Genomic DNA, 24,113 nt, shown 5'->3' with positions numbered 1-24,113 from the left:
GGGAAACGGGAGCGCCCGACACCTCCTCGTGTAGCCACCCAAACACAAGGTTTCTTCTCTAGCCACCGTTCAAAAAGGAAGTAACTTTTAATCGGATTCAAAACCCGGCTGCTAGTTGTCTGGAAGTAGGAGGAGCCTCATCTGAAAACAGCAGCCGCCTCTTGCTGGAAGCAATAAAGCAATGGCAATGGGAAAAGAGGAGCACGAGCTTTTGGATGTCATAAAGTTTTTGGGGGCAAAGACCCGCAAAACTACCACAGGACAGAGCTGCAGTTACTGAGAATTTGGGTATGCAGGGGGAACGCGAGGCTCCTGGTTTTATCCCTTCTCAAAATGAGCACACAAGTAACCACACAGCGTGCATCAAAACCACAGCAGCTGTTTGGAAGTAAGAAAGCGAGCCACTGGATGGCAGACCTCCTCGTCACTACTCATCCATGCCAACATGCCGCCCCTGTGCTGAGTTTTGTGAGGGTGAAATGGTGTTTTACTCCGATCAGCTCTTTCACATTTCACGTGGGATATCAGGAAGGATTTCTTCATGGAGGTGGTGGTCAAGCTTCGGAACGGGCTGCACAGGGAAGTGGTGGGGTCCCCATCTCTGGGGGTATTTAGTAGATACCTGGAGCCCTGTGTTCAGCTCTGGGGCCCCCAGCACAAGGACGTGGATGTATTAGAGTGAGTCCAGAGGAGGCTCATCAGGATGACCAGAGGGCTGGAGCACTCTCCTATGAAGAGTGCTCCTACGGAAATATGAGTACACTGGATTCCTGTTTCATTTGATAATAACACATTTATTCATTTTCTATTTGCTTATCCCTGTATAACTGAAAACTGACAGAAAAACCCATCTCTGTTCTGTGCATTTATATGAAAAATTAGAATTCAGAAAAAAAATGACTACTTCACAATATGAAGTAAGTATCAGGCAGCTCTGAAAAAAAAAAATAAATCATTAAGCAGGTACCCAAGGAAGTATTTTGCCTTTTGATTTCTTAAGAGAATGACAGGTTTGAGCAGAAATGCACTTTAAGATCTGGAAGGCAGAAAGTTATCAATAGCAATGCAAGATAGGCCTCAAAGCAATAAGACCGGCCTCAAAACTAAGAGAAATATGTAGATAGCACACAAGATTCTGTTAATATTCCCTTTGTAAAATCCCAACCATATTGCTTTTAAAGAAACTACATTACCAGTGTCTCACTGAATATTGTTTCTATACATGGGAGCGGTAGCCTGCAAATTCTTGTTTCACGTAAGCCATTCCTGTACGCTTGCATCTGTATGGACTTGGATGCACCTTCTTCCTTTGTGTTTTGTGATGGTGGGGAAGTCACTCGGTGCGGGGGCCCCAGCCTAGTATCCGTGCTGCTTGTAATACTGGGCTCGAGCAACCACGTCGTTGGCGTAGTCGTCATGGGTAGTGCCAATGTCCATCCTCTCATAGCTTCGGACGTTCTTGTCTCCGGTGTTGTAGGCAGAAATCCCACCTGAAATGAAGCACCGAAAGATGCCACACAGCCTTTAAACAAAATTCCACCCTGATGCGTCCTGGTTTTGCTTGTTTAGGAAGCTTTCACTTATCAGGACTTTGGAATTGGGGATGTGGTGTTATCAGAGCTTCTCTGTCTTAACCAGGGCTCTGCAAAAGGCCTACACATATTGCTGCATCCACCAACACGTTGTAGAGATACTGGGGGGTATGTTCACAGACACTGGCAGCTTGATGAATTTGCATCACCCACCTGGCCCAGCACAAGCCCTCCGGCTGCAGCAGGCTTGTTCACAGCACGATATAAGATCCAACAGCCTCATAACTTCTCACTCATTCTTGAAAACTACTGCTCTCTGAAGAGCTTTAAAACATAATCACACCTTGCACTGCACAGGGGCTGCCAAGCAGCAGGCGGTGTTTCCATGTTGCATGACACCGTTTTGCAGTCCCCGAATACCTCTTTCCCCCCATCAACAGCAACACAGAGGGAGCTGCTGGCTGCGTTCAAGCTACTCAGAGATACTTATTAACTGGGGTGGTTGTGGGAGATTCCTCGTCGTCAGATGAGGAGCGTTGGACTCTTCTATAAATCAGATTTCAGCTGCATAAATATTTGCTGCGTGGCACTGAAAACACGCAGAGGCTGCCATGTTAAGGAAAGGCAGAAACAACACAGTTTGCCAAACCTTGCCTTTTGCCTGTGAAAAAAACCTCTGAAAATACCAAGGGATTCAATGGGTTCATTGGCCAGAAAAGAAAGACCAAGGGGATTTATTCCCTCTGGTGGATGATAACGAAGAACTGTTAATGACACAAGGAGAAGGCTGAGGCACACAACAACTTCTTTCCCTCAGCCCTCACTGCCAGTCGGGCTTCCCACGTCTCTCGTTTCCCCGAACCTGTGGGTGAGGGCTGAGGGAGCAAAGTGCCTCCCCCTGTAAGCAAAGAGCAGGCTCCAGCCCACACGATGAAACTGAACAGGTACAAGCCTGTGGGGCCGATGACATGCCCTGACAGGGGCCCTGAGGGAGCTGATGTAGTTTCCAAGCCTCTCTCCAACCTATTTGAAAAGACCTGGCAGTCAGGTGAAGCCCCTGGTGACTGGAAGAAGGGAAATATCACTCCCATTTTTAAAAAGGGTAGGACCCAGGGAACTACAGAGCAGTGAGCCTACTGTGAATCTAATGGGCTGTTAGAGTGGGGCCAGAGGGGGGCCACCAAGATGATCAGAGAGCTGGAGCACCTCTCCTATGAAGATAGGCTGAGAGAGCTGCGGCTGTTCAGCCTGAAGGCTCTGGGAAGGCCTCACTGCTGCCTTTTGGTACTCAAATGGGGCTTAGAAAAAGATGGAGAGTCACTTTTTACAAAGACACATAACGATGGGACAAGAAGGAATGGTTTTAAATTAAAAGGGGAGATTTAGATTAGCTGTTAGGAAGAAATTCTTCACTCAGAGGGTGGCGAGGCCCTGGCACAGGCTGCCCAGAGAAGCTGTGGATGCCCCATCCCTGGAGGTGTTCAAGGCCAGGCTGGATGGGGCTTTGGGCAACCTGGTCTGCTAGGAGGTGTCCCTGCCCATGGCAGGGGGGTGGAACTGGGTGGTGTTAAAGGAGATCCAATTCCAACCCAAGCCATGCTATGACTCTGTGAATTCATTCAGTGTGTTCTTGTCCTAGACTTTTTCTTCTCCCCTGGACAAAATCTGTGGTCTGCACATTACCTTTCAGCTGCTGGTCCTTTGTCCAGCTTGGGAACTTCTTCTGTATACTCTTTATAAAATCGATAAGTATTGTCGTGCCCTGAGTGATATGGGTTTCTCCATTCCACGTCCCCTGGGGCTTATGGCTTTTTTTGTCAACCTAGAAATATCAAAAAGTCATTTCCCTGTGGTAATGGATGACATGTCTAGGAGGTTTACTTTTATTCATATGACATTAGTTTGTTGGGTTTTAGTGGAGCATCAACAAGTACCTGCATTAAGCCAAATCCATTTCCATTGTCACCCCAGCCGTCCTTCAGTACTTTACCAGCGTGAGATTCACGAGAGATGATGCCAGCAATCACAGCGGGCTCAACACACAGCTTTTCACCCACTTTCTTAATGAGTGTTTTGTATTTATCCATAGCTTGCAGGTCTCGTTCAGCAATCTTTTTTGAAGCTGGAACTCCTGTAATGAAACCCAAAAGTAAAGATGCCTCATCTCCAGGAGGCAGACCATGCCTCTAGGTAGATCATGCAGGCTCAGCAGCCGGTGTGTGCCCAGCATTTTGGAAATCTGAAGGATCTGGGATTATTGTGCTACCACGGAAGAGAGCAATCTGTCAGAAGAGCAATACTTACCGCAGTAGCTTAAGCCCTCTGGTTTTGCAGTTTTGCATGAAGCCCCGGTGGTGTCAATTCTGTTTACACTGCCGTAGCAATCCGTGCGGCCCTGGCAGGCACCTGGAAAGGTTGTGTGGAAAGAGTCGAGCATCCAGCACCCTACATCCTGCACCTTGCAACCTGCACCCTGCACCCACCCCTCCCTCAGAGGTGACCCCTCCGGCAAGACTCGCAGGAGGAGCTGAGCGCCTTCCCGGCCCAACACAATCTGATGGCAACTGAGATTTTGGGGAGGGGGCACAGGGAGGTGTCTTAATCTCCTGGGGCTGCTCGGGGGATGAGCGGGGGATGCTGACTTACCCAGGAGGGCAGCAAGGCCCAGCAGCACAAGCATCAGGCTCATGGGGTAGTTCTTCCTGAGCACACAAAGCAACCTGCAAAATCAATCAGAAAAGAAGAAGGAATGAATACATCTCACTGCTTGCTGAGTAAACACGAAGAAACTGTTTCTGAGCTGGTGGGATATTTCTCTTGGTTGGATGTACAAAGTGGTATTTAAGTGCAGTCATGTCCCTCTGCTGGCTTGCAACCCCTCACCAGAGCCTTGGGACCTTTCATGTCTGATGATGTTTTCAGCACACATTTTCTACAGTGTCTTAGTAATCTCCTTCCAACTTCCTCCAACTCCAATATTTAATTCAGAAAAAATAAAATGAGTGATGTTCAGCGCTCTTCGCTGCTGTGCTCCCACCATGAATGCCCTTATTCTGTACCCATAATCTATACAAACCTCCTTCATGACATCAAGACAGCTTTGCTGGAGTCTTCTGAGGCTTTATATGCAGAAACTGGCACTTGCAAGCTACACTTTGTCTAAATTATTGTGGATGACTATTTCAGGGTGAGCTGTACTCCAGGAGCACCTCGCTGGCTGCTAAGGGAACCAGGGGAGATGGGCTCACATGTGGATGGGAGCCATCTAAATTCAGGTGAGGTGAATCTGGGTCTAGAGGACAGATCTTCACGTCCTTATGCAAGCAGAAATCTCATGCAGCAAAAACCTGCAGCCTCCGGGCTGCTGAGGAGGTGGCTGAAGGGAATGAGAAGACCCCCACCACCCACCCAGAACGGTATCTTACCTACTTGTCTTCAGCTCAGCTTCTGCCACAGGTCTGAGGGCTGGGGAGGTCTAATATATAGGGTGAGCTGCCCTCCGTTCTGTGGTAACCTGACCTTGTGTTGAAATGCACTGGGCTGTGGTTTTGTAAGGTTTAACAGCAATTTTCCAGTGCGAACAGAACCTGTTGCACTATAAACATTGGCATGGTGGCAGCTATGTTCTTGGGAGTGGCATTTCCCAGATGTCAAAAAGGAAACAAAACCACCTTGTTTTTCTCTGGGTGACTCTTATGTTTCACACCCTATTCCTGGAGGGAACCGCAGTGAGGGCTGAGCATCCACCTGTCATGCAGGTACTTGTCCTGGTCCCATCTTGGTGTCCTGGGCTGTTCTGCAGGACAAGCTCCTTACCAGCCCCAGAAAGACCTCTCCATCCCTCCATTCCCCAGACACATCTCTGCTTTCCCCACCACTTCAATTGCTCTTTGAAACCCCTCTCTTCTCATGCCCCACCTCTGTCCAGAGCCAGTTTTGGGGAGGTGCAACCCTTGAAGAAAGAAAAAGGATGCAGCAAAGCTCGGTGGGCGAAGGTGCTGTGCAACAGCCTGTTGGGCAGTGGTGGGGATCTCCTCATAGCGCTGCCAAAAATCACAGAATCACAGAATGGCTTGGGTTGGAAGAAACCTTAAAGCCCACCCAATTCCAAACCCCTGCCATGGGCAGGGACACCTCCCACCAGCCCAGGTTGCCCAAAGCCCCATCCAGCCTGGCCTTGAACACCTCCAGGGATGGGGCATCCACAGCTTCTCTGGGCAGCCTGTTCGCCTTTATTGTCCCCCTGTTCCATAGCTGGCAAGTGCTTAGGGGACCTGGAAATTTTGCTCAAGAATATTGTTATTGTAACATTATCTTGAAATATCACGGAAGGAGAAGCTGATAACGAACAAAGGACCGGGGATTTCCACTCCCTTTGAGTTGGAAAGAACAAGTTAAATAACAATAAGTTGGCTATTAATCAATTGCTGTGGTCCTGGGGCTAGCTCTCTTTGTACCTTCTCTATACCTTCTCCAAGGGATCCCTCTCAAGCCCCATGATTTTGCCTTTCCCACAGGTACCATGCTCCCGTGGTGGGATCACCACAATAATCTGTCAGCAGCGCCTTCCCCGCCACTCCGACCTGCTCTGCCTCTGCCGTTCACTCCCTCTGGTAGCCAGAGGAATGCCATGATCCCAAACAACCTTCTTAAAATGTTGCATATTTAGCTCTAAACACAAAGCCTGGCTTTGCAGGAAGGAGGGCTGCAGATGCCCAAGCATACTCACGTTCCTCAGCTTCTTCTCATACAACCTCTGCTCCAACCCCAACCAGCCTGGTGGCCTGTGCTGGGCCTGTTACACCACGTCAGGGTCCTTTCTGTGCTGGGGAGCCCAAAACTGGGAGTGCCAAATAGACAGCAAGAGCCACGTCCCTGGACCTACTGGCGATGCTTTTCCTAACACAGCCCCGGAGGCTGGTGGCCTTCTTTGCTGCAAGGGTGCATTACCTGCTCATGGTCAACTTGTTGTCCACCAGGACGGCCAGGACCTTCTCTGTGGAGATGATTTCCAACTGTGGGGTCCCCGGCAAGGACTCGTGCCAAAGGATGCTCTTAATTTATCACAGCTCTTAATCTATCACAGCAATCACATGGGAGAGGCAACTCTGGTTCACCCAGAAGTCAGACTGACGGGCACAGGGTCAGACCTGGTACCAGCTACTCTTTAGTGGTATGTTGCCTTCTTCACCTCTTCTCTTAACAGAGCAGCACTCGTTTTCTCCAGCACTTTTTGTAGGACATCCCTCATCTGCTGGGTTCGTACTTACCACCACTGAACTTCCTTGTCTTGTGTAATGTCCATCAACATCTGCCACAAGCTGCCTGCTCACGTCCTACTTTGGGACATGGAGTCGAATTTAAATATCAGATTAATTTCTGTATTATTCTCCTATTTCCCTGTACTTGCAACAAGAAACCTTTGCTGTTCTTCAGGAGGCACGGTGCTGGCAGCAGGGCAGTTTGCAGGGGTGAAGGCCCAGGAGAGTCCCGGGTCAGCTTCGCCCTCAGCACCTGGGCTTGTTCCTGCTCTTGAGAGTTTCTCCTCTCTTTCTAATTAGCTCAATAAGGGTTAATTTAGAAATGAGTGATCCTAGTTACGCCTTCAAGGGAGAAACTAGACTGCTGCAAGCTTCCCAGCACAATTAAAGCCCATTTAGGCAGTGCAGGAGGAGGATGGAAGCCACCCCATCTGTGAGAGGAGGTGGGAGGCCCTGGGTGCCAGGAGGCCCCTGGTCCTGAGAGGAAATGAGTGGGGTGTAAATAGGGTCTGAAGCACCAGTGAGGTGGGAGAGGTAGGCAGGGGGGCATGAGCCTTGGTGCAGGGATGAGGTGGTGGCTTAGAGAGCCATGTGGGGAGCTTGGGGAGCTTCAGGGACAAGAGAAACCAGCCTAGGAGGGGTGGGCTCCACCTGAGCTGTAATGGAGCCTGGTTGCAGCTCTGGAGGTTGGGGAGGTTGTGGGGGGATGTTTAAACCAGAAGCTGGGGAGAGCTGGCAGAAGCAGAGGAATACCTGATTTGGACTGATGGGATCTCAGAGACTTGGTGGAGGCTACAAAATCCATGGGATACAGCACTGCCAGCCTTACAGGAATGAGGTGTAGTGGTGGAGGAGGGATGCCCTATGTGAAGGATACAAGTGTAGCACCATAAAAATATTGCAGGAAAAGCGAGGCACCCTAAAATCCCATGGGTAGAAATCCCAGACAATACTAAAAAAAAAAAAAAAAAAAAAAAGCCATGGTTGGACTGTGCTATTGTCTCTCTATGAAGACAATGCTGGCCAGTGAGATTGGAGAGGCAGCAAATACAGGAAGGACAGGGGTAAGAGCAGGAGCCTACGTGTAGGTTAGACCAGTGCTTCATCAGGGTGAGGCACAGAAATAGAATTTTTGGTGGCAATAAATCACAAAGAGTTGACGTGGAAAATGCAGGCCATGTGCCCTCAGTGGGAGAGTTTCAAGGAAGACAAGAAAACTGAGGCAAACACTAAAAGCAACAGTGCCTACATAAAAAGGAGCAGCCCCAAACCAGAGAAGCCTGTGAGCATCCTGGAGGCTGCTCAAAAACAACTTGTTGGAATCCCACATTGAGGGTCTCTGCCCCTCAGCAAGGATGTAGACTAGGAGAAACCTGGCTAAAATCAACAGGGGAATGGTACAGCCCTGTCACGAGGGGGACTGAAAGAGGCTGGAAAGCAAAAATGTTGGTCACCACATCCTGCAGCATAAAACCCAAGGGGCACTCAGTGAAACTAGGAAGAGACCAGTTTAAAACAGGCAAAAGGCAACATTTCTTTCTGCAGCAGAAGGTGGACTTCTGGGCTGACAGCACTGACACTTTCCCCAAATGACTGGATGGATTCAGCAGCATCCTACAGAGTGGACGTGCATGCCTTCCCCAGGCAGCATCTTCTGCTACAGCAGCTGGAGGCAGACCTGTGGGGTGACCACAAGGCCTTTCTCACGTTCATCTGACATCTCCAGCTGAAGGAAGGGCCGGTGTTGCCCTTTCTGACCTGTATAAACATGAACTTGTTTCTACCAGGAAGGAAAATCCTAAGATGAGCCTAATATGTCAGGGTGTGGTTCTGCGTGTGCAACCACAAAAAAAGCTCAGACAGGGGAACAGGTTCTTGGCCGGGAAATCCCAGCCCAGCTTGCAACAGGCAGCAAAGCAGAACAAACAGCTTTTCAGGTCTGCATTGCTGTGGTGGCATTTCCAATTGTTTTACGTCTCTCGGAGAGAAGACGTGTGGACATGTGGCTCAGATCCATCCAAATCCAGCATTCAGAGTCAGCCACCAAAGGAACCTGCATGCCCACATGGCTCACGGCTCTGGCCCATGGGGAGTTGCCTTTGGCAGGGTTTTCCTGCTGTTTCAGCTATTGCTGTGTTGGTTGCTCACTCTGCCTGGTGTCCGTGGAAGTCCATCGCTGCAGCCCCAGGCTCTGGGCAGACCAGTACCTGGGCCATGGAGGGGTCAGCCCACACCGCCAGCAGCTCAGCCAGGGGGTGAGGGAGAAAACTTGATGTGTCAGATTCACTATTTATTATAGAAAAGCACATTTAAATACTCTTCTCAAGATTGGTAGCAGAAACAGTGCACAAGATCCTAACAAAGAAGCTCTTGCTTCCTTGTCTGCAGTTTATTGTCTTTCCTATTTGCTGCCTGTGGAGTGATGGACTGGAAAAGGTCCTTCCTTCTCCTCACGCATTCCCCATATCTACAGCAGCATGGCATACATACATTTTAAATACTGGTGTGGTTTGTTCCTTAAAACATCCAGTGAACGTTGCGTTGCTTCACTGCCCTTGGAATATTTCTGAAATAACCGACACAGGCCTGTTGCCAAACTCAACACTACTTGCCCTACACTCCAAGGGAAGGGAAGGATGTGGGTCATTGCCCTCCATTTCTTTTGTGTATTAGAAAATTAAGACTGTGTCATTTTTCTCTTTTCTGAAAAAAAAAGCAAGTCTAATTCCTTTTTTATTATAGGCTGTACCTTCCACTTGACTTGCAGTTTTCCTGATAACATTCTTGATGCAACACGTCCAAACACCGATGCTGACTTCAGAAGAACAGAGAGGAGAATTACCCCAGGTGCTACATTCACTGTGCTATGATAAAGATAAGTCCCCCAAAGGCATTGTCCCTCTTTTTTTGTTCCCTTGTCCCTTTCTCTGGCATCAGCTCATTGGGTTTCAACAGCAATGCCCCAGCCCTTTTCACAGGATGGCTGCCTGCCTGCTCCTCCCCTCCTTATGCCCATCCCCAAGTTCCTTGAGTGTTTTGCAATTGTATTTACTCAATTTTGGTACCGTGATCCTTAAAATGGGTTTCCTTAGTTTTTAAACATTGGTAGAAGTGCAATAGAAGTTCAATCAGCATGGTCTTCACCCACAGTTTGATAGCTCTAGTGCAACATTCACATCACAACCACAAATTGCATAAAAATCTCTGCAGGACAGACTTGTGCAGCTCCACTTGAATCATCTCACCAGTTTGACCAGAATCTGCTGATAGCTTCTCCAAGCAGTGCTTTTTGTTCTCATCTTAAGGCCCTTGACATATCAGGGTACTTCACGGATCACTGGTGAAAGCCTTATCAAGCTCGTGATATGGCACAGCCGCAGCGTCTCTCTTGGCAACTTACCCAGTGAGATAAGGACCGTGGTAGGCTTGAGGCACTTTATTCCTGGCAAGCCGCACTGCCAGAGCCCTCCTGACTGCTTCTTGATGCCTTGTTGTCCCCCAGGTGCTCACAAAGTGAGTGTTCAATCCTTTATTCCCGTCTGTCCAGGTGCTGTAGCTAGGCTCCCTAGTATATACTTTGCCGGACCTTTCTTTCCCATTTTGTTTTGCTCTTCTCTTTCCTGACCCGTACTTCAGCTTTCCACGACATGTTACATGGCAGAAGACCACTGGCTTTGCAAGCTGCCTGTTTTTCACAACAGGCTCGGTGACCGAGCGTGCTGCCACAGCAGCCCCGTGCGTCCCAGCCAGACAAGCAGCTCCGAGTACAATGGACATGAGCGACCAGGGAAAGATCAGAGAGCAAAAGCAAGGCCAACTCTGCTTGTTAAGAAAGCTTTTGCTCAAACCTGAAAGCAATATGCTGATGTTAAACTCTCCTTAATTATTTACTCCTTCCTGCCAATTTATTAAGCAATTATATTTCAATTCACTTTCCACAGGGATTTTCCCTCCTCTGCACAATCTGCTGATACCATAAAATAATATTTGCAACAAAATATGGAATTGCTGAAATCAGGACCTTTAAACAGACTTTAAAACATTTCCTTGTGCAAAGCTGCAGAAACCAGCAGGCAGATCTGCAGCCCCTCGGGTGGTGTTACCGTAACGTGAAGCAGCAGCCTCAGAGGTAATGCACGCAGAAATTGGACTCCCGAGGTGTCCACAGATCCACAGGGATGGCAACTCATCGTAGTGGCATGGAGCTTGCTGGCAGCAAATAAAGGTGAAGTGAGGGGAACAAAGAAAGCTCCACTCTTGTGCATCCTCCAAACTCAAAAAACAACTCTGCAGACAGGGGCAGCAATGCGATTCCCTGCCCCCAGCCCTTGTGAAGTTTATATTGTTCTACCAAAAGTGTTCATATTGTTCTACCAAAGGTGTTTATATAGGTTGCACACAGTGTAAGGTGTTTGTATAATAGAGATTTACATAGCACAACGAAGCAGAGATTTCAATTGATCTTACACAAGCTATTTCAAATAGAGATAATGAAACTGTGTGTTATGTCTCTCAAGTCTGCATTACAAAGTAGTCATTCTACTAAAATTATCTGAGTATAGCACAGAATTCAATAGAGACTAATTAATACGTAGCTGAATACGCCCGGTAGCCCAACACTGAACTGTTTCCTGTAGTCTTAAAAGCAAGCAAACAAACAAGCAAACCCCACAGTAATGTTAGAGGTGCCCTATAGCTCCCTCTGGTCTCCAGAGATGACAAAGCATGAAGTTGCCTGCGAATACTTCAGTTACTCACAGTCCTTGCCGTGACGGTAAGCGGATGAGTGACTGACGAGACCGTAGGAAAACCGAGCACAGAGCTGAAATTGCCTGGCTTGCAAAAGTTGTCTCCGAATCAGCTTTCGCACTGCCTGTGTCAGCTCTGACCAGCAGTGACCACCAGACGTATCTTCTGCATCAGCGGCGGTGGCAGCTGCCAGGAAGATGCCCTGATACCCCCAAAATGGTGATCAGCACTAAACACAGATGCCCTGGTTCCCTTGTCCTGGGCTTGAGCTGCCGTGCATCTGCCTCTGAGCCCATTTTCCCTGACCCCTGCTCTGCAGATTTTCCTCTTTCTGTTCTAAGAAAATCCCAAATTGGGTTATTTACCAGAGCCACACATTGCTACCCACCCAGCCTCGTGAAACTGCAGAGATGAGTTGTTTGCCAAGCAACAAAAGAATTGGAATACATCGTTTCTCTTTATTTGGATTCTCTTTAAACCAAAATTTGCACCCAGACCCATCCGCATTGAAGAATACTTTCAAACAGAATTTATACACCCAGAGCTAATTCACTCCTAATTAAAAGTCAGGGTACCTGGCAGAGGGACAGAAGCCAAAATGCATGCTTTGAAACTCAGCGGGCCCCAGCACAAACACGCCAAAGGAAAGGAGGAAAGGCGGTGAGTTTCATACCAGCGCTGTCGCTGTAATGCAGCTCCTGGGGCAGGGATACCCGGGGCCAGCTCCTGCTCAGAGTGGGGCTCTGTAACAGAAAGGTGATTTGTGTGCCCACTACAGCACTTGTAGTGTTTCCAGTTTAGAGGATTTCCCCTGTGCAAGGCTGTTTTTCTCCCTGTAGGGGTCACCAGCCCTTAAGGGGCTCCTGGGCTCACGGGAGCACCAGGAGAAGGCTTGGTGGTTTCCCCCACAAGGCTGGCCCCAGGGATAAGCAGCTAACAGAAGTGTGCAGAGATGATAGACTCAGAGAGGAGCCTCTTCATTGCCAAGCAGCCAGCACCATCAAGGGGGAGGAAGACCTTAGTCTGGGGGCTTCTCCCTCCCGTTGGACGGGGAGAAAGAAGGAGGTGGATGTAGAGAGGAGATGGCGACAGCACAGCCCATGCTGAGGGAGAGCTGCTTGCTGGAGGGATGCACAAACAGCCCCAGGTTCAGCCCCTAATGCAAGGAGCTTCCTCACCCAGTGGGGGTGTCCTCAGCTGCCTTCTAAAGGCCCTGAACTCGTGGCAGGTTGCCCCTATCAGTCCCCTGGAAGGCAGCACTGAGCTTGCCCATGGGCAACTGGGGTGTGCTGGAGCAAGCAACGTGCCGGTGCCACCAGTACTGCTCCTGCCAGGAGCCCTGGAGGAACTGCTCTGGGTACTACCATCACTACTGGGCTAGACTACGTGGAGGAGAGGGTCTGTGGTGGGGATGGTTGCTGAGCTAGAACCCATGCCTCTTGAAGTACTGGGCCCGCCCGATCACGCTGTTGACGTAGGAGTTGTCTCTGCCACAGGGGTCTTCGTCATAGATCTGGATGTTGTCGATTCTTGCGCGGTAGGCGCAGATTCCCCCTGGGAAGAGTTAAAAAAGAGTTATCATGGGCTTATAAATGAGAAATACAGATTTAAAAAGTAAAAGTTCCTAGTATAAAGGGCAATGCATCTCATCAGACGTATACAACAGCTTGGGAAGTTGCTAATTGTGTGTTTTTACTAAAAAGTGATTCATTTCGCAAAACGCTTATTTGTATGGTTAAGAAGCCCCTGATTCTCTCCAAATGTGGGTAGGAACAGCATGCTGGTCCCACAAAAGGCTGCAGTCTAAAAGGATGGGAGAGCAAGAAATAGCAAAGAGGGAATAAAACAGCATGCAGATAACATGGGTGATGAACAAACCTGGATCCCAAGCTTCCTTGACCCAATGTACTTTAAAAAAAAAAAAAAAATAAGGGTTGCTAAGATGCTATAAAATCTGCCAGCTTGATGATCTTTTCCCTTTAAAAGTGACACCAACAGATGCACAGCACTCCCATCATTCAGAGGCCTTTGCCTCATACAAACAGAAAGTGATCATCTGGTGTTGACTAACTGTTATTAGAATATTAGAAAGCTTATTGAAATATTCATATTTAAAAATAAATAAATAAAAAGGGCAGTGTGGGAATGAAAGAGGAACCCAAGGGAAGAATGTGTAGGATATCACACTGAACCTACACCTGTGTGAAAGTGCCTCACAAATCACAAGTCAAAGTGCTGATGGTGAAAAGTAGAAGAGAGATGTAGAAGAGAGATGTAGAAGTGAGAATCTCAGCTGTTAACGTCCTGATGGTGCCAGTAATGCAATGTCCCCTCTTTGTTTCCACACGTAACCCCCAGCACGTCCCCACTGCTGCATGGGGCACGCTGTACCTCTCAGCTGCTGGTCCCAGGTCCAGGTAGGGTGCCTCGCCCGCATTTCATTGATCCCAAGCACCAGCATGGTTGAACACTGGTTGATGTGCTCCTCACTGTCCCACGTCCCGTAAGGCTGGTGGTAGCGCCTGTCGATCTGGAAAAGTCAAGCAAGAAGATTGTTTTCCCTTCGAACACAACCACTGCTGTAGCTTCACCTCGTTTTAACACTCCCAGTCCACGATTCACAGCAGAGACCCAAATTGTGATAAAACTGAGGTGATAAAACGCAGTCTGCAAAGGGAGAGTGTCCCAGTGTTGAACACGGGAGGCTCACTGGCCAAGGTGAAGCCCCGAGAGAGGCAGACCCTTGCCATGCTGCCACCTGTGGGCTCTCCTCTCTCTTGTCTTGTGGCCGTACCTGCATCAGGCCGAACCTCTGCCGGCCCTGGTCCCAGCCGTTGTCCAGCAGCAGGCCAGCACGGCTCTCCTGCGAGATGATGGCGGCGATGAGCGCCGGGTCCAAGCACAGGTTCCTGGCGACTCTCTTAATGGGGATCTCATATTTCCTCAGGCGAATGATGTCCGCATCCGCCGTCCTCCTCAGAGCAGAAATGCCTGCAGCCGGGGGAGAGGCAGCCTGACCCACCCGCCCTTACAAAAACGGGGTTTGGGGAGGCTGCTGATGCTGATGCTACAGCTGGCGAACGGGTGTGTGGGGTGAAATGGGGTTTGCTGCAGCTCCCTCTACTTACAGGCTGAGGATCCTGCCTCTGGAGTTTTCCCTCCCACTTCCCACCAAGTCTAGTTTTTGGGGCTGGGGGCTTTTTTGGGGGGCTTTTCTCCCTCTTGGCTAATCGAATAGCTGCACCACGTTTAATTTGGTGCACAAATTTAACACCAGGCAGGCACAGCATCCCTCCGCCAGGTACAGGTAGGCCGAGAGATCAAGCGGTGCGTGATACCTACCACAGTCCGGGGCTCTCACGGCTGTGCAGGAAATCGTGGGGGCTTGAAGAGCATTTATATCGCCATAGCAACTGTAACTCGCAGACGGAGCTGGAAAATGAGACGGAGGTGTTTGGAAACATGAGATCTCGGAGCAGTGTCGCACAGCTTGCTGCAGGTGAATGCAAGGCAAGCACGAGGCATTCATTCATCCAGGCCCATAATCAAAGCGTGTATCATGGCCACTGCTCCCTGTCAGTGACATTACCGGTGACAGAGGGCAGGAATTTGTTCTTTCCTAGCTGAATAGGTTGAAGCAAATGAAACTGATGATGATTTACACAAATAGGTGTCCGCCCTGCTAAGTGTAAAAGCCGGTGTGGGGGAAGGAGCCACAGGCTCCACATTTATCTCAGAGGGCTCTTTTGGTTTAATGCCCCCTGATGCCCAGCACCCCTCAGATGATGGCTGGGAACATCTCCCGGGTGTCCCCACAACCTCACGGGGAATTAGCTGAGGAGAGTGTGTGCCTCAGCTTGGGAAAATTACCCCAATTTCCTCAATAACTGAGGACTGAATAGGCTCCGTCAAACAGCCTGTGACATTTGGGAGACCTTTCTGAGTAGGCAGAGAGGTCAGACAAGGCTAGCTGGGTATGTCTGTGACTCTGCAAGCAGATGAGGGTAGGGTGCTTTCCCCAGCAAACCAAACTCGCCCCCAGGCTCACCGATCAGGGCCGAAAGGCCCAGCAAGAGCAGCGCGGGGACCATGGTGATGGCTCTCCTCCGCTGCCCCAGGACACCTGAAAACACAGTAGGTTGCAAAATGTGAAGAAGTTGATGGTGAAATTCAACAGCCCTGAAAAAAGTGTCCATGCCAAGAGCTCCCTCTGCTCCTCCCCAGCCCTGGGCTCTCCTGGCAGCTGCTGGCTTCAGGGGATGGTGCTGGCAGGACAAGCGGATGATGGAGCCCTGTCTGCTTCTTATTTCATAGAATCATAGAATATCCTGAGTTGGAAGGGACCCTTAAGGATCATCAAGTCCAACTCTTGACACCGCACAGGTCTACCCAAAAGTTCAGACCATGTGCCTAAGTTCACAGTCCAATCTCTTCTTAAATTCAGACAGGCTCGGTGCAGTGACCACTTCCCTGGGGAGCCTGTTCCAGTGTGCAACCACCCTCTCTGTGAAGAACCCCCTCCTGACGTCCAGCCTAAATTTCCCCTGCCTCAGCTTAACCCCGTTCCCGCGGGTCCTGTCACTAGTGTTAATGGAGAAAAGGTCTCCTGCCTCTCGACACCCCCTTTCCTAAATATCTGGGAGTTTTTGGAGGGACGGCTCCTCCATCTCATGTGCCACCTTGCTGTCACCATCACATTAAGAAGGAAGCACCAAACCAGGGCCAGCAAGGACTTTTTTAGCCCATTGCTTGCTCTCATGGCCCCTCTTGAACACCCACAGCACCTCTTTACAATGAGGAGGCTCAGTACATTTGCTTCAAATATACAGGTGTTTGACATCCAGTGTACTACAGAGTGCATAGATCTCTCTGTTCAAAAGGCAACATGGCTTTGGATAGCCTTTAGGAAAAACATGTTGCCAAAAATCAAGCAATACAGCCCTCATTTTGCTGCTGAGAGCATGCAGAGCAGTTCCAAGGTTTTGCTGTTAAAATAATATTTCTGCATTAATTCCTGTGTGTGACAACAGCAGATAATCACTTTAGTAATGAATGCCTCTTGTGTTTATTAATAAAATTCCAAAAATATCATCAGATAATAGCTATCGGCTGGGAAAAAAAAAAAAAATCAAAAAACATTGATTGTGCTTGCCTTGCTGGTGAGGGCATTTAACTAAGCAGGTTTTAGAGCTTACAAATGCCTTTTTTTTTTTTTTTTTTTTTTTCCGCCCCCACGAATATTTCAAGTACAAAACAATGCCAGGAGCCTTGCAGGCAGTCATCCTGCAATGCTATTAACACCTGAAAATGCCTTATTGATTTTAGTGATGCCTGACCTTTTCTCCAGTCTAATAGGTATTTCCACTGTAAAGCAGCCTGCGTGGATGCCCAAACTCAAATAGGCCACCAACGTCATCAGAAAGACTCCCTTGCCCTGAGAGAGATCATTCAGTCCAGCAAATGCCCACTGCCAGAGCTGGGTTTGTGCTCAGCAGCTCACTTTGAGTCCTAACACTGAGTATTTGCAAGCCTGGATCCCTGCAGCCTGACCCAATACCTCTTAATTCAATGGCAAATCCATACCTAATGCTGCAGTTTGTAGCTGTTTCTATAAACAGAAAATTGTCACATTATAAGGTTTTAAGGCATCAGACTTTTTTTAGTCCCAGCACAAAAATCACCACAAGCCTTAAGTAGAAACAGGGAAACAATTACAAAATTAACAGCATGCTAAATCAAAGCCAAAATCAAGGCTTCTGCATCCACACAGATATTCTCCGAGTGGATTCAGACTCACCTGTCTTCAATCAGCCTTCCTCTGAGGCAGGTCACTTGATGACTTTTATATATATGGGTATGAAAAGGTACCCACCCTCTGGGTTTTGGAATGTTAATTCCTGTTTAGTGTGATGACATTTGTTATAAAGTGTAACAGGTAATATATAATAAGAGCTTTGAACTCTTATGTTTTCTTTCATCCGAAGATTTGCACAAGCAGTGGTTAGTAAGACTCAGGACAATTCTGTGAAAGGAAATAAATATTGTTTTTCCTCCATCAATGACTACACTGATGCTCCATAAATGACTTACAGAAAGCATTGCAGTGAATCAGTGGCAGAGGCCAGGCAAAATTCAGATCCCTGCCTGGTGCTCTCCTTCCTTTACATCCCAGATCAGTCTGGGCACATTTCTGGAAGGGTTTTTGTCTCGTCTCCCCACGGAGTTTAGATTGGCAAGCTTTTAATTGAGTATCAAACTTTCACATGATTTCCAAAAAGGGATGCAGCAGCTGAAGTCAGTGGGGGCTCACAGAGGGTTTGGGACAGACTTGCACCATGTGGCTGAGACCCTTTTTGTATGTGTAAGTTACTAAAACAAATTAGGGGACTGAAAGATTGTCTGGGAGGCCAGTGGCCTCTAAGCCTGTCTCCCTCCCCACGTTTTTCTCTTCACCGGACTCTGCCTAGCATGGGTGGAGGCTAGAAAAGTAAGATTTCCTTCAAATAGCTTTCTTTTAGTTATTTAATAAATGACAAATCAATGTATTCCCCCCTTTTCCCCCTCTCCTTTGTGCTTTATACCTGCTGAGTACGAAGCCCTATTCCGGACAGATACACATTTCTAAGTTCAAAACAAGGGTTATTAGTTGTTAAAGCACGGGTGATGATCAAGTGGGCCTTGCCACCTTAAAATCCCTGAATACAGCTATCAAGGACTTAGATCTCGCATTAGTAAGAAGGAGGGAAGCTCCACGGGAGAATCTGGACCTGTTGTTACACAAGGGTTGGATTGTTAGTTCAGGTGTCTGAAATCACTCATTTATTTGGGCGAAAACATGGAAATAATAGAAATCCTTCCAAAGACCACAAAATGGCTAGGCATTCATTCTTCACGTGCAAACCTGGTGTCATGTCACGGTGTCTTGGACTAGAAGAAATCTTAATTCTTTTACTACAGTGTAAGATTTTAAATAATTCAAGGTAACATTTGACATAAGGTACTAATCTATGTGGTATCTTTGGAAATAACAGGTAGAAAATAGAGCCATCACATGCACAATGTGGCTGCAAAGATTTCCAAAGCAAACAGCGACCAAAGAAATGCTGGAAGAGAGGAAAGACAGAAGAAACAAACTGGGAAGAGGCCAGAGTGCACAGCTTGATGGCTACAAAATCAGTAGATACATTCATTTGCCTCCTATGGAACAAGGTGATCTGTATTGGAAGGAGATATATTCTCTCTAATAGATGGAAATATTTGGGTGTTGACATCCAGCTACCTTTTATAAAGATGGTATCATATTAGTGGTAATAAACCAGTCTTCCTCTGTCACTGAACCTGCAATCAAGTTGATGATTTTGGACTTTTTTTTTTTTTGAAAGTAGCCTCTGATGGTGGGTAAGATTTCTTTCCTAATGGGTCTGTCGTTCATTAATGGTCCTTAAGAGAGTTTTCAGTTTAAATACTGATTCTCTTTGTTATGTATGTTCTCTCTCATTTATTGCCCACAGAAAGATTTTCTGTACAATTCCCAGTACTGTCACATGAATTCTTAATGCCCGTTCTGCGTTGCGTTGTTGTTTATTTACTTCTTGAATTGTGGATGCTATTTTAAAAATACAATTATTTTTATCTGTGCTGCTGTATGCTGTCAGATCCCTGTGGCAGACTCCTTGTAGTCACACAATTCCAGCACGAGGCCAAATAAGGGGGCATTTTCTCAGCAGCATTATGAATGAGATTTTTTTTGGTGCTAAACACTTCCCTATCTACACAAAATTTGCCGACTGCCATCCCTTCGACTGAATGCAGAGAGCAAGCAGCCTTTGTGGAAACAAGGTCATGCTCACGTAGCTGAATGGGGCAGGGCTCTGAGCCAGTGCGCTTGTCCAGGGCACCGCCATGTGAAGGGACCTGCAGGGTGTCAGACAACAAGATTTCTGGTCTGCTCCGTGTAAACCCACAGCAGCAGATCCAGGTGAACCATTTAATGAGAGCGAGCCGCACCTGCCACCAGGATTTTTCATGTTTGTGCTAGATTTCATTTGGAAAATGATGTCAAGCACCAGATAAAATCTGCCTCCGACCAATAGGAGAGAGCACGTGAGCTACCAATTCTATTTTTTCCCCATTTAATCGAGGTGTAATCAAAACGCAGTATCATTTTGAACAGCATTACGTATTGCATATCGTTCTCTGCCAGGCTGAGGGCTGTATCGTCATGTTTGGTGAGATAAAAAAAAAAGCACCTAAAAGCACCTGGAACAACATCCATGCTAATTACCGCCTCTTTTTGTGCGTTTCAACTCTGGTTTCCTAACATCTCCTGGCAGATGCGTTTCTCAGGCTATCCCTTTTGTCTGGGATGTAATTACAGGTAACACCAGGTATTCACAGGCCTTACGACTACTTTATGGGGAACCTGCCCATGCCCACTGACGCATGTTGGATGCCTCGCACTAACTGGCCAGTTAAAGATGCATCTGTGGCCTTCCCTCACGGGCTTGTTTTAGACCCACGCCTTTCGTCTCAGGCAAATCCTCTAGAGCTGTCTCTCCCAGTGTTTAAAGAGACACAGACAAGTTAATAATAGAGTTTCTTTTCTGCATCTAATATACCTTTGAGTAACAACAGCAAAAGTGAAGTGAGACAGGCTTCACATTTGTGAGACATGAGGCTCTTGGTTTTCACTGTGCTCTGAGCTGAGCAGCTGCTGAGGGCCGGGCTTTTCCCTTATCTTGCCATACAGAAGAACACAGGTTGGCATTGAAACATCCCACTCTGCACAAAGCCTCTCTCCAGCCATCGTGTGAGAAAACTAAGACCAGAAGTATTTATGAAAAGAAAAAAAAAAAGGTGATTTTATTTTATTTTATTTATTTTTTCTTTTTTTTTCCTGTTCTCTATAACGAGACTTTGAATTTTATCACAGGGAAGACGACCTAGAAAATTGCTCACTGGACTGGATCTTAGGAGTCTTCGTTTCATATCCCAGCTTAGACACAGAAATATCACCCAAAAGAAGTCATTTAGAGTTCAAGTCATGAGAGGGTGTGATCTCATGAAGCATCTGTCATGCTCCAAAGCTGTGCTCCAGGTACGCCGCTGAGATGCACTTTTGCTCCTGTGCAAGCCTCGAGTGGCCCAGCCAGAGCAGCGTGGTCCTTACCTCCTAAGGTAAGGATCTTTGTGTCTCTGCTCTTTGTGTCCCGACATCAAAATCCCTGTGTGGATGGGAGTCTGCAGCCCGCACTCATGCATTTACTCACAAACATAGGCTGTGGAGCCTACTCTGTTTACACCAGCCACAGCAGTAGCAAGACCAATCTTGGTTGGAAGATACCCTCGTGAAGGCAGAAACCCCCACTGAACTCCCTTTTGGGTAAAGCACTTACGCACCTCACCAGGACCAGGTGCATCTGAGAGAAAACTGACAAACCTACTCCCAAAACATGGATTTCAGGAAGCGGCTGAGATGAGGTAGTGGAGCACCTGGTTCTTGGTGTGCCCAGGTCCTCCTCCAGCAAAGCTAATCTTGTTTCAGTCTCCCACGTATAAAATGAGGATAGTACATTAGTGACTCACAGGGATGGCAAAGTAACATCTCTGAATAATTAACTTCACCCATTAATCATGATAACTATTACGAGCTTTTCTGTGTGCCTGGAATTCATGATACAAAGCACCGAGGTCCGTCAACACTTTGGAAACCAAACAGGAAGCACTTTCTGACATTTTTTTCTAGGGCAGCACACTTACAAGATGAAATAATTAGCGAGGAGGAAGGACAGGACAGGAATTAATTTGTTTTTATATGCTGTACTCACCTGGCTTTCATACAATGTCATCCCGGGAAAAGCCAATGTTTACTGAAGATTGCGTGGTTTGTGCAGAAGATAAGTTAATTAGGTCCAAACATATTTAAAAGGAGTCTGATGTTGAAATCGTACCGCGGGGCAGATGATGTTTGAACAGGCTGTGCTCAAGAAACGCAAAGCGCAAGGAGACGGGCTCACTGCTGAGCTGACACAGTTACGTGGCTCCTGCAGCAGAGGCGCTTTATTTCAGGTAGCTCAACCCCCGGCTGTAACAGGCAGTCGGAAAATCATAGCCTTAGAGCACGCATTGCGCGGGGCCTCTAAACGCAAGATTTCTTAACAAAAAGCATCAAGCATCTGCCAGCATTACGTGCACTTGAAATTAACTCACCAAATTTGAGCTTTTTATTTTGCGATGGTTTTGTACTGCTTCAGCCAGTTTGCTGTGTTAGCTTACATGGATGGAAAGGGTATGAGCGTGCGTCTCCCCTTTCATACATCTGATACAGCATGGGACTTTCCGTGGGATGGATAAAAAGGAGCGTCTGGGAGACTGGAACATCCAAAAGCACCTCCGTCGTATTTGTGAGACTGAATACTGTCGGCTCCCCAAGAACAAAGAGCAGGCTAGACCTTCAGAGCAACAATTTTACCTGTTTATCTATTTACCCTTTAAAAGAGGGATCAAGAGCAACACCCAATAACATCAAATATGCTCCAATTCTGATTCCCTGAGGCTTTTAAACTCGGGAGCGTATCCCTGACCCTCTAGCTCTAAAAAGACGGATCAACCCCCTACTGACAGAAGATCCCTTCAAGAAAAGCAGAGTACAGCTATCGAGTATGCAGCGAGTCCAGAAGCCAGGTTATTTTTGCATCAAATTGATGTGTGCACACGTACATGTAGGCGTGTGTGTGTGTAAGAGAGGAAAATGAGTGTCAACATTCTGGTTGCTCAAAACCCGAATTTCCTACAGAAATTTCTACAGAAAAGCGTTCCTTTTGGAACTTGAGGAGGAAAATAGCACAATGTGGATTACTTGGAACACAGAACTGGGAGGCATCAATTCATCACCAGTCTGCCTTCCTCAACGCCCTTTATTACAATCGCAGGGGGCCCAACCTACAACAGGGGTCTGAGAGCAGCTGCTAATTTGTTCCCCGCTCCAGAGCCTGTGTCTCATTCAATCCCTTTCAAGGACTGAACTTCCCAAATCCCAAAGCTCCATTTAATCTTTGGGTGGATTCCTCACTCAGAGCATCCCAAGCACAACGTGGGCTTGGTGGAGGATCAGCACACGGACAAGCTCGCAGCCCCTGGCACGCAGAGCTGAGCAGCACCGGCCTCGTTCAGCTGTTAATTTTCCCCAAGCATTAACGATTACTTCACGGAAGCATCAAGCACTAATCGCTGCTAATGTTACGTGCTGGGCTCATGCTTAAGCCCCATAACTCCAAGAGCTGTGTGTGAACATCTTCTCATCCCCTCATTGCGTAAGACCCTTCCACGGCCGACACGTGCCAGGCCAGGCCCCATTTTGTGATTAGCCCGGGTTCAGGAGTCCCAGTTAGTCACGGCCTCACACACACCATCCTGCAGCCGTAAGCAACTGGTGACACGCAACCCCTGCCTTTTCGAGCTATCGTGTATCCTCAACGTCTTTTTTTGTCACCTTTATTGCCACTACATCACTGTTGACAAAGCCAAGCTTCACGATTTTCAAGTTTGTACAGCTGACATTTCATTAATTAACGTTCTTTGTATTGCTTCCTCTTCTAGCTCGCTGAAGGATGTACTATCATGGACATTTCACTATTTAATCTGTACCTCTGTACTGCTTGAGCTTTACCTCACGAGAAAAAAAATTGTTCCTCAATACTCAAAAAGAATTTTCCACATTTTAACAAATCTCTACATTTCACCCAAAACAAGATTAATAGACATGGATTGTTCATATCGAAGTAGTATGCAGATCAGGAGCAGAAAACCCACCAAAAGGACCATTCAGTGACAGTTTATGACAGTTTAAATCTTCATTCAAGACAGAAAATGCAGAAAGCAGATGTAAAAGCACAGATCTGAAGCAGGCAGATCCATCTGAGGCTACTACTTCAAAAAAAAAAAAATTAAACTAGTTAGTATACACCCTCCTTTATCCAAGTCACATGTTCCTGTGGACCCCTTGTATCAACCCTGGAACATGTGCGGCCCTACCAGAAGCCAGATGAAGGAACAGGTTGAACTGAAGATTAACCTAGAAAAAAAAAATCAACTTAAACTGCCACGAAACCACTGCCTCCGATTAGCATTTACACCGAGTTCATAATGGGACTGTTGACACGTGGAACTGAGCAACCTTTAACACCACAATGTCAGAAACCTAACGAGCTACTGCCTAAATGCATTTCCAGAGAGGCTGCAACAATTTAAAACATGATTTAATATTCCCACAGCCTAGACAATGTAATTAGTGCTCGGAGATAAGTCCCGCTAAGGCACTCCTAGCAAGACTGTTGGAGTATTAGTTTCCTAAATTTAATTCCATGCAACCAGATGAAAAAAGAACACTTGTTCATTTAGAGTTTCTGCATTGAAAATGAGATCAACTTAAATCAAGCCTACTTCCAGCTTCTAGTACACTACCATGTGGCTGCATACATCTCAAGCTGATTGCCTTCTCAGCAATGCCTCAGACAGAACTATAGGTTTGTTAGAAATCTAGGAAGAGCACATGCAACTTTCTGACAGGCCC

The 24,113-nt window shown here is 47.4% G+C and overlaps 2 protein-coding genes across 8 annotated transcripts; both read right to left on the bottom strand.

Moving 5' to 3' along the window:
• Window positions 1-773: 773 nt before the first annotated feature.
• Window positions 774-12,049, bottom strand: LOC311422808 (lysozyme g; the record flags this gene model as incomplete). Of its 2 annotated transcripts, none has more annotated exons than XM_084496196.1 (6): window positions 774-1,490; window positions 3,216-3,354; window positions 3,467-3,663; window positions 3,837-3,938; window positions 4,179-4,252; window positions 11,931-12,049. In XM_084496196.1, the coding sequence occupies 6 exons, from the start codon at window positions 12,047-12,049 to the stop codon at window positions 1,357-1,359; spliced, it is 765 nt and encodes a 254-aa protein (XP_084352322.1). In that variant the 3' UTR covers window positions 774-1,356. The 2 variants fall into 2 exon arrangements, with proteins under 2 accessions (XP_084352322.1, XP_084352323.1); XM_084496197.1 differs by lacking the exon at window positions 11,931-12,049 and adding an exon at window positions 6,803-6,869.
• Window positions 11,981-24,073, bottom strand: LOC311422814 (lysozyme g-like). 6 transcript variants are annotated; one of them, XM_084496221.1, is made up of 7 exons: window positions 20,161-24,073; window positions 16,163-17,564; window positions 15,591-15,844; window positions 14,885-14,974; window positions 14,337-14,533; window positions 13,934-14,072; window positions 11,981-13,096 (listed from the first exon to the last, which is right to left on the bottom strand). In XM_084496221.1, exons 3-7 carry the CDS (start codon window positions 15,736-15,738, stop codon window positions 12,966-12,968), a joined length of 705 nt encoding a protein of 234 aa, XP_084352347.1. In that variant the 5' UTR covers window positions 15,739-15,844; window positions 16,163-17,564; window positions 20,161-24,073; the 3' UTR covers window positions 11,981-12,965. The 6 variants fall into 6 exon arrangements, with proteins under 6 accessions (XP_084352347.1, XP_084352349.1, XP_084352346.1 ...); XM_084496223.1 differs by lacking the exon at window positions 16,163-17,564 and having other exon boundaries at window positions 15,591-15,665; window positions 20,161-20,360; window positions 21,370-24,073; XM_084496220.1 differs by having other exon boundaries at window positions 16,163-24,073.
• Between the last annotated feature and the right edge of the window lie 40 nt (window positions 24,074-24,113).

Source organism: Aythya ferina (genome assembly GCF_964211825.1).
Source record: "Aythya ferina genome assembly, chromosome: 1".
Taxonomy (NCBI): domain Eukaryota; kingdom Metazoa; phylum Chordata; class Aves; order Anseriformes; family Anatidae; genus Aythya; species Aythya ferina.
This window is presented reverse-complemented; position numbering and strand designations above follow the sequence as displayed.

Bases quoted from the DNA above. Each gene is read 5' to 3' on its own strand.
- LOC311422814 (XM_084496220.1), bottom strand. From the start codon at position 15,738: ATGGACACTTTTTTCAGGGCTGTTGAATTTCACCATCAACTTCTTCAC. The intron at 14,975-15,590 runs GTGAGCCTGGGG...CTCATTTTCCAG, and splicing joins GGGCCTTTCGGCCCTGATCG to CTCCGTCTGCGAGTTACAGT. The intron at 14,073-14,336 runs GTACGGCCACAA...TGACTTTTCCAG, and splicing joins AGAGGTTCGGCCTGATGCAG to ATCGACAGGCGCTACCACCA.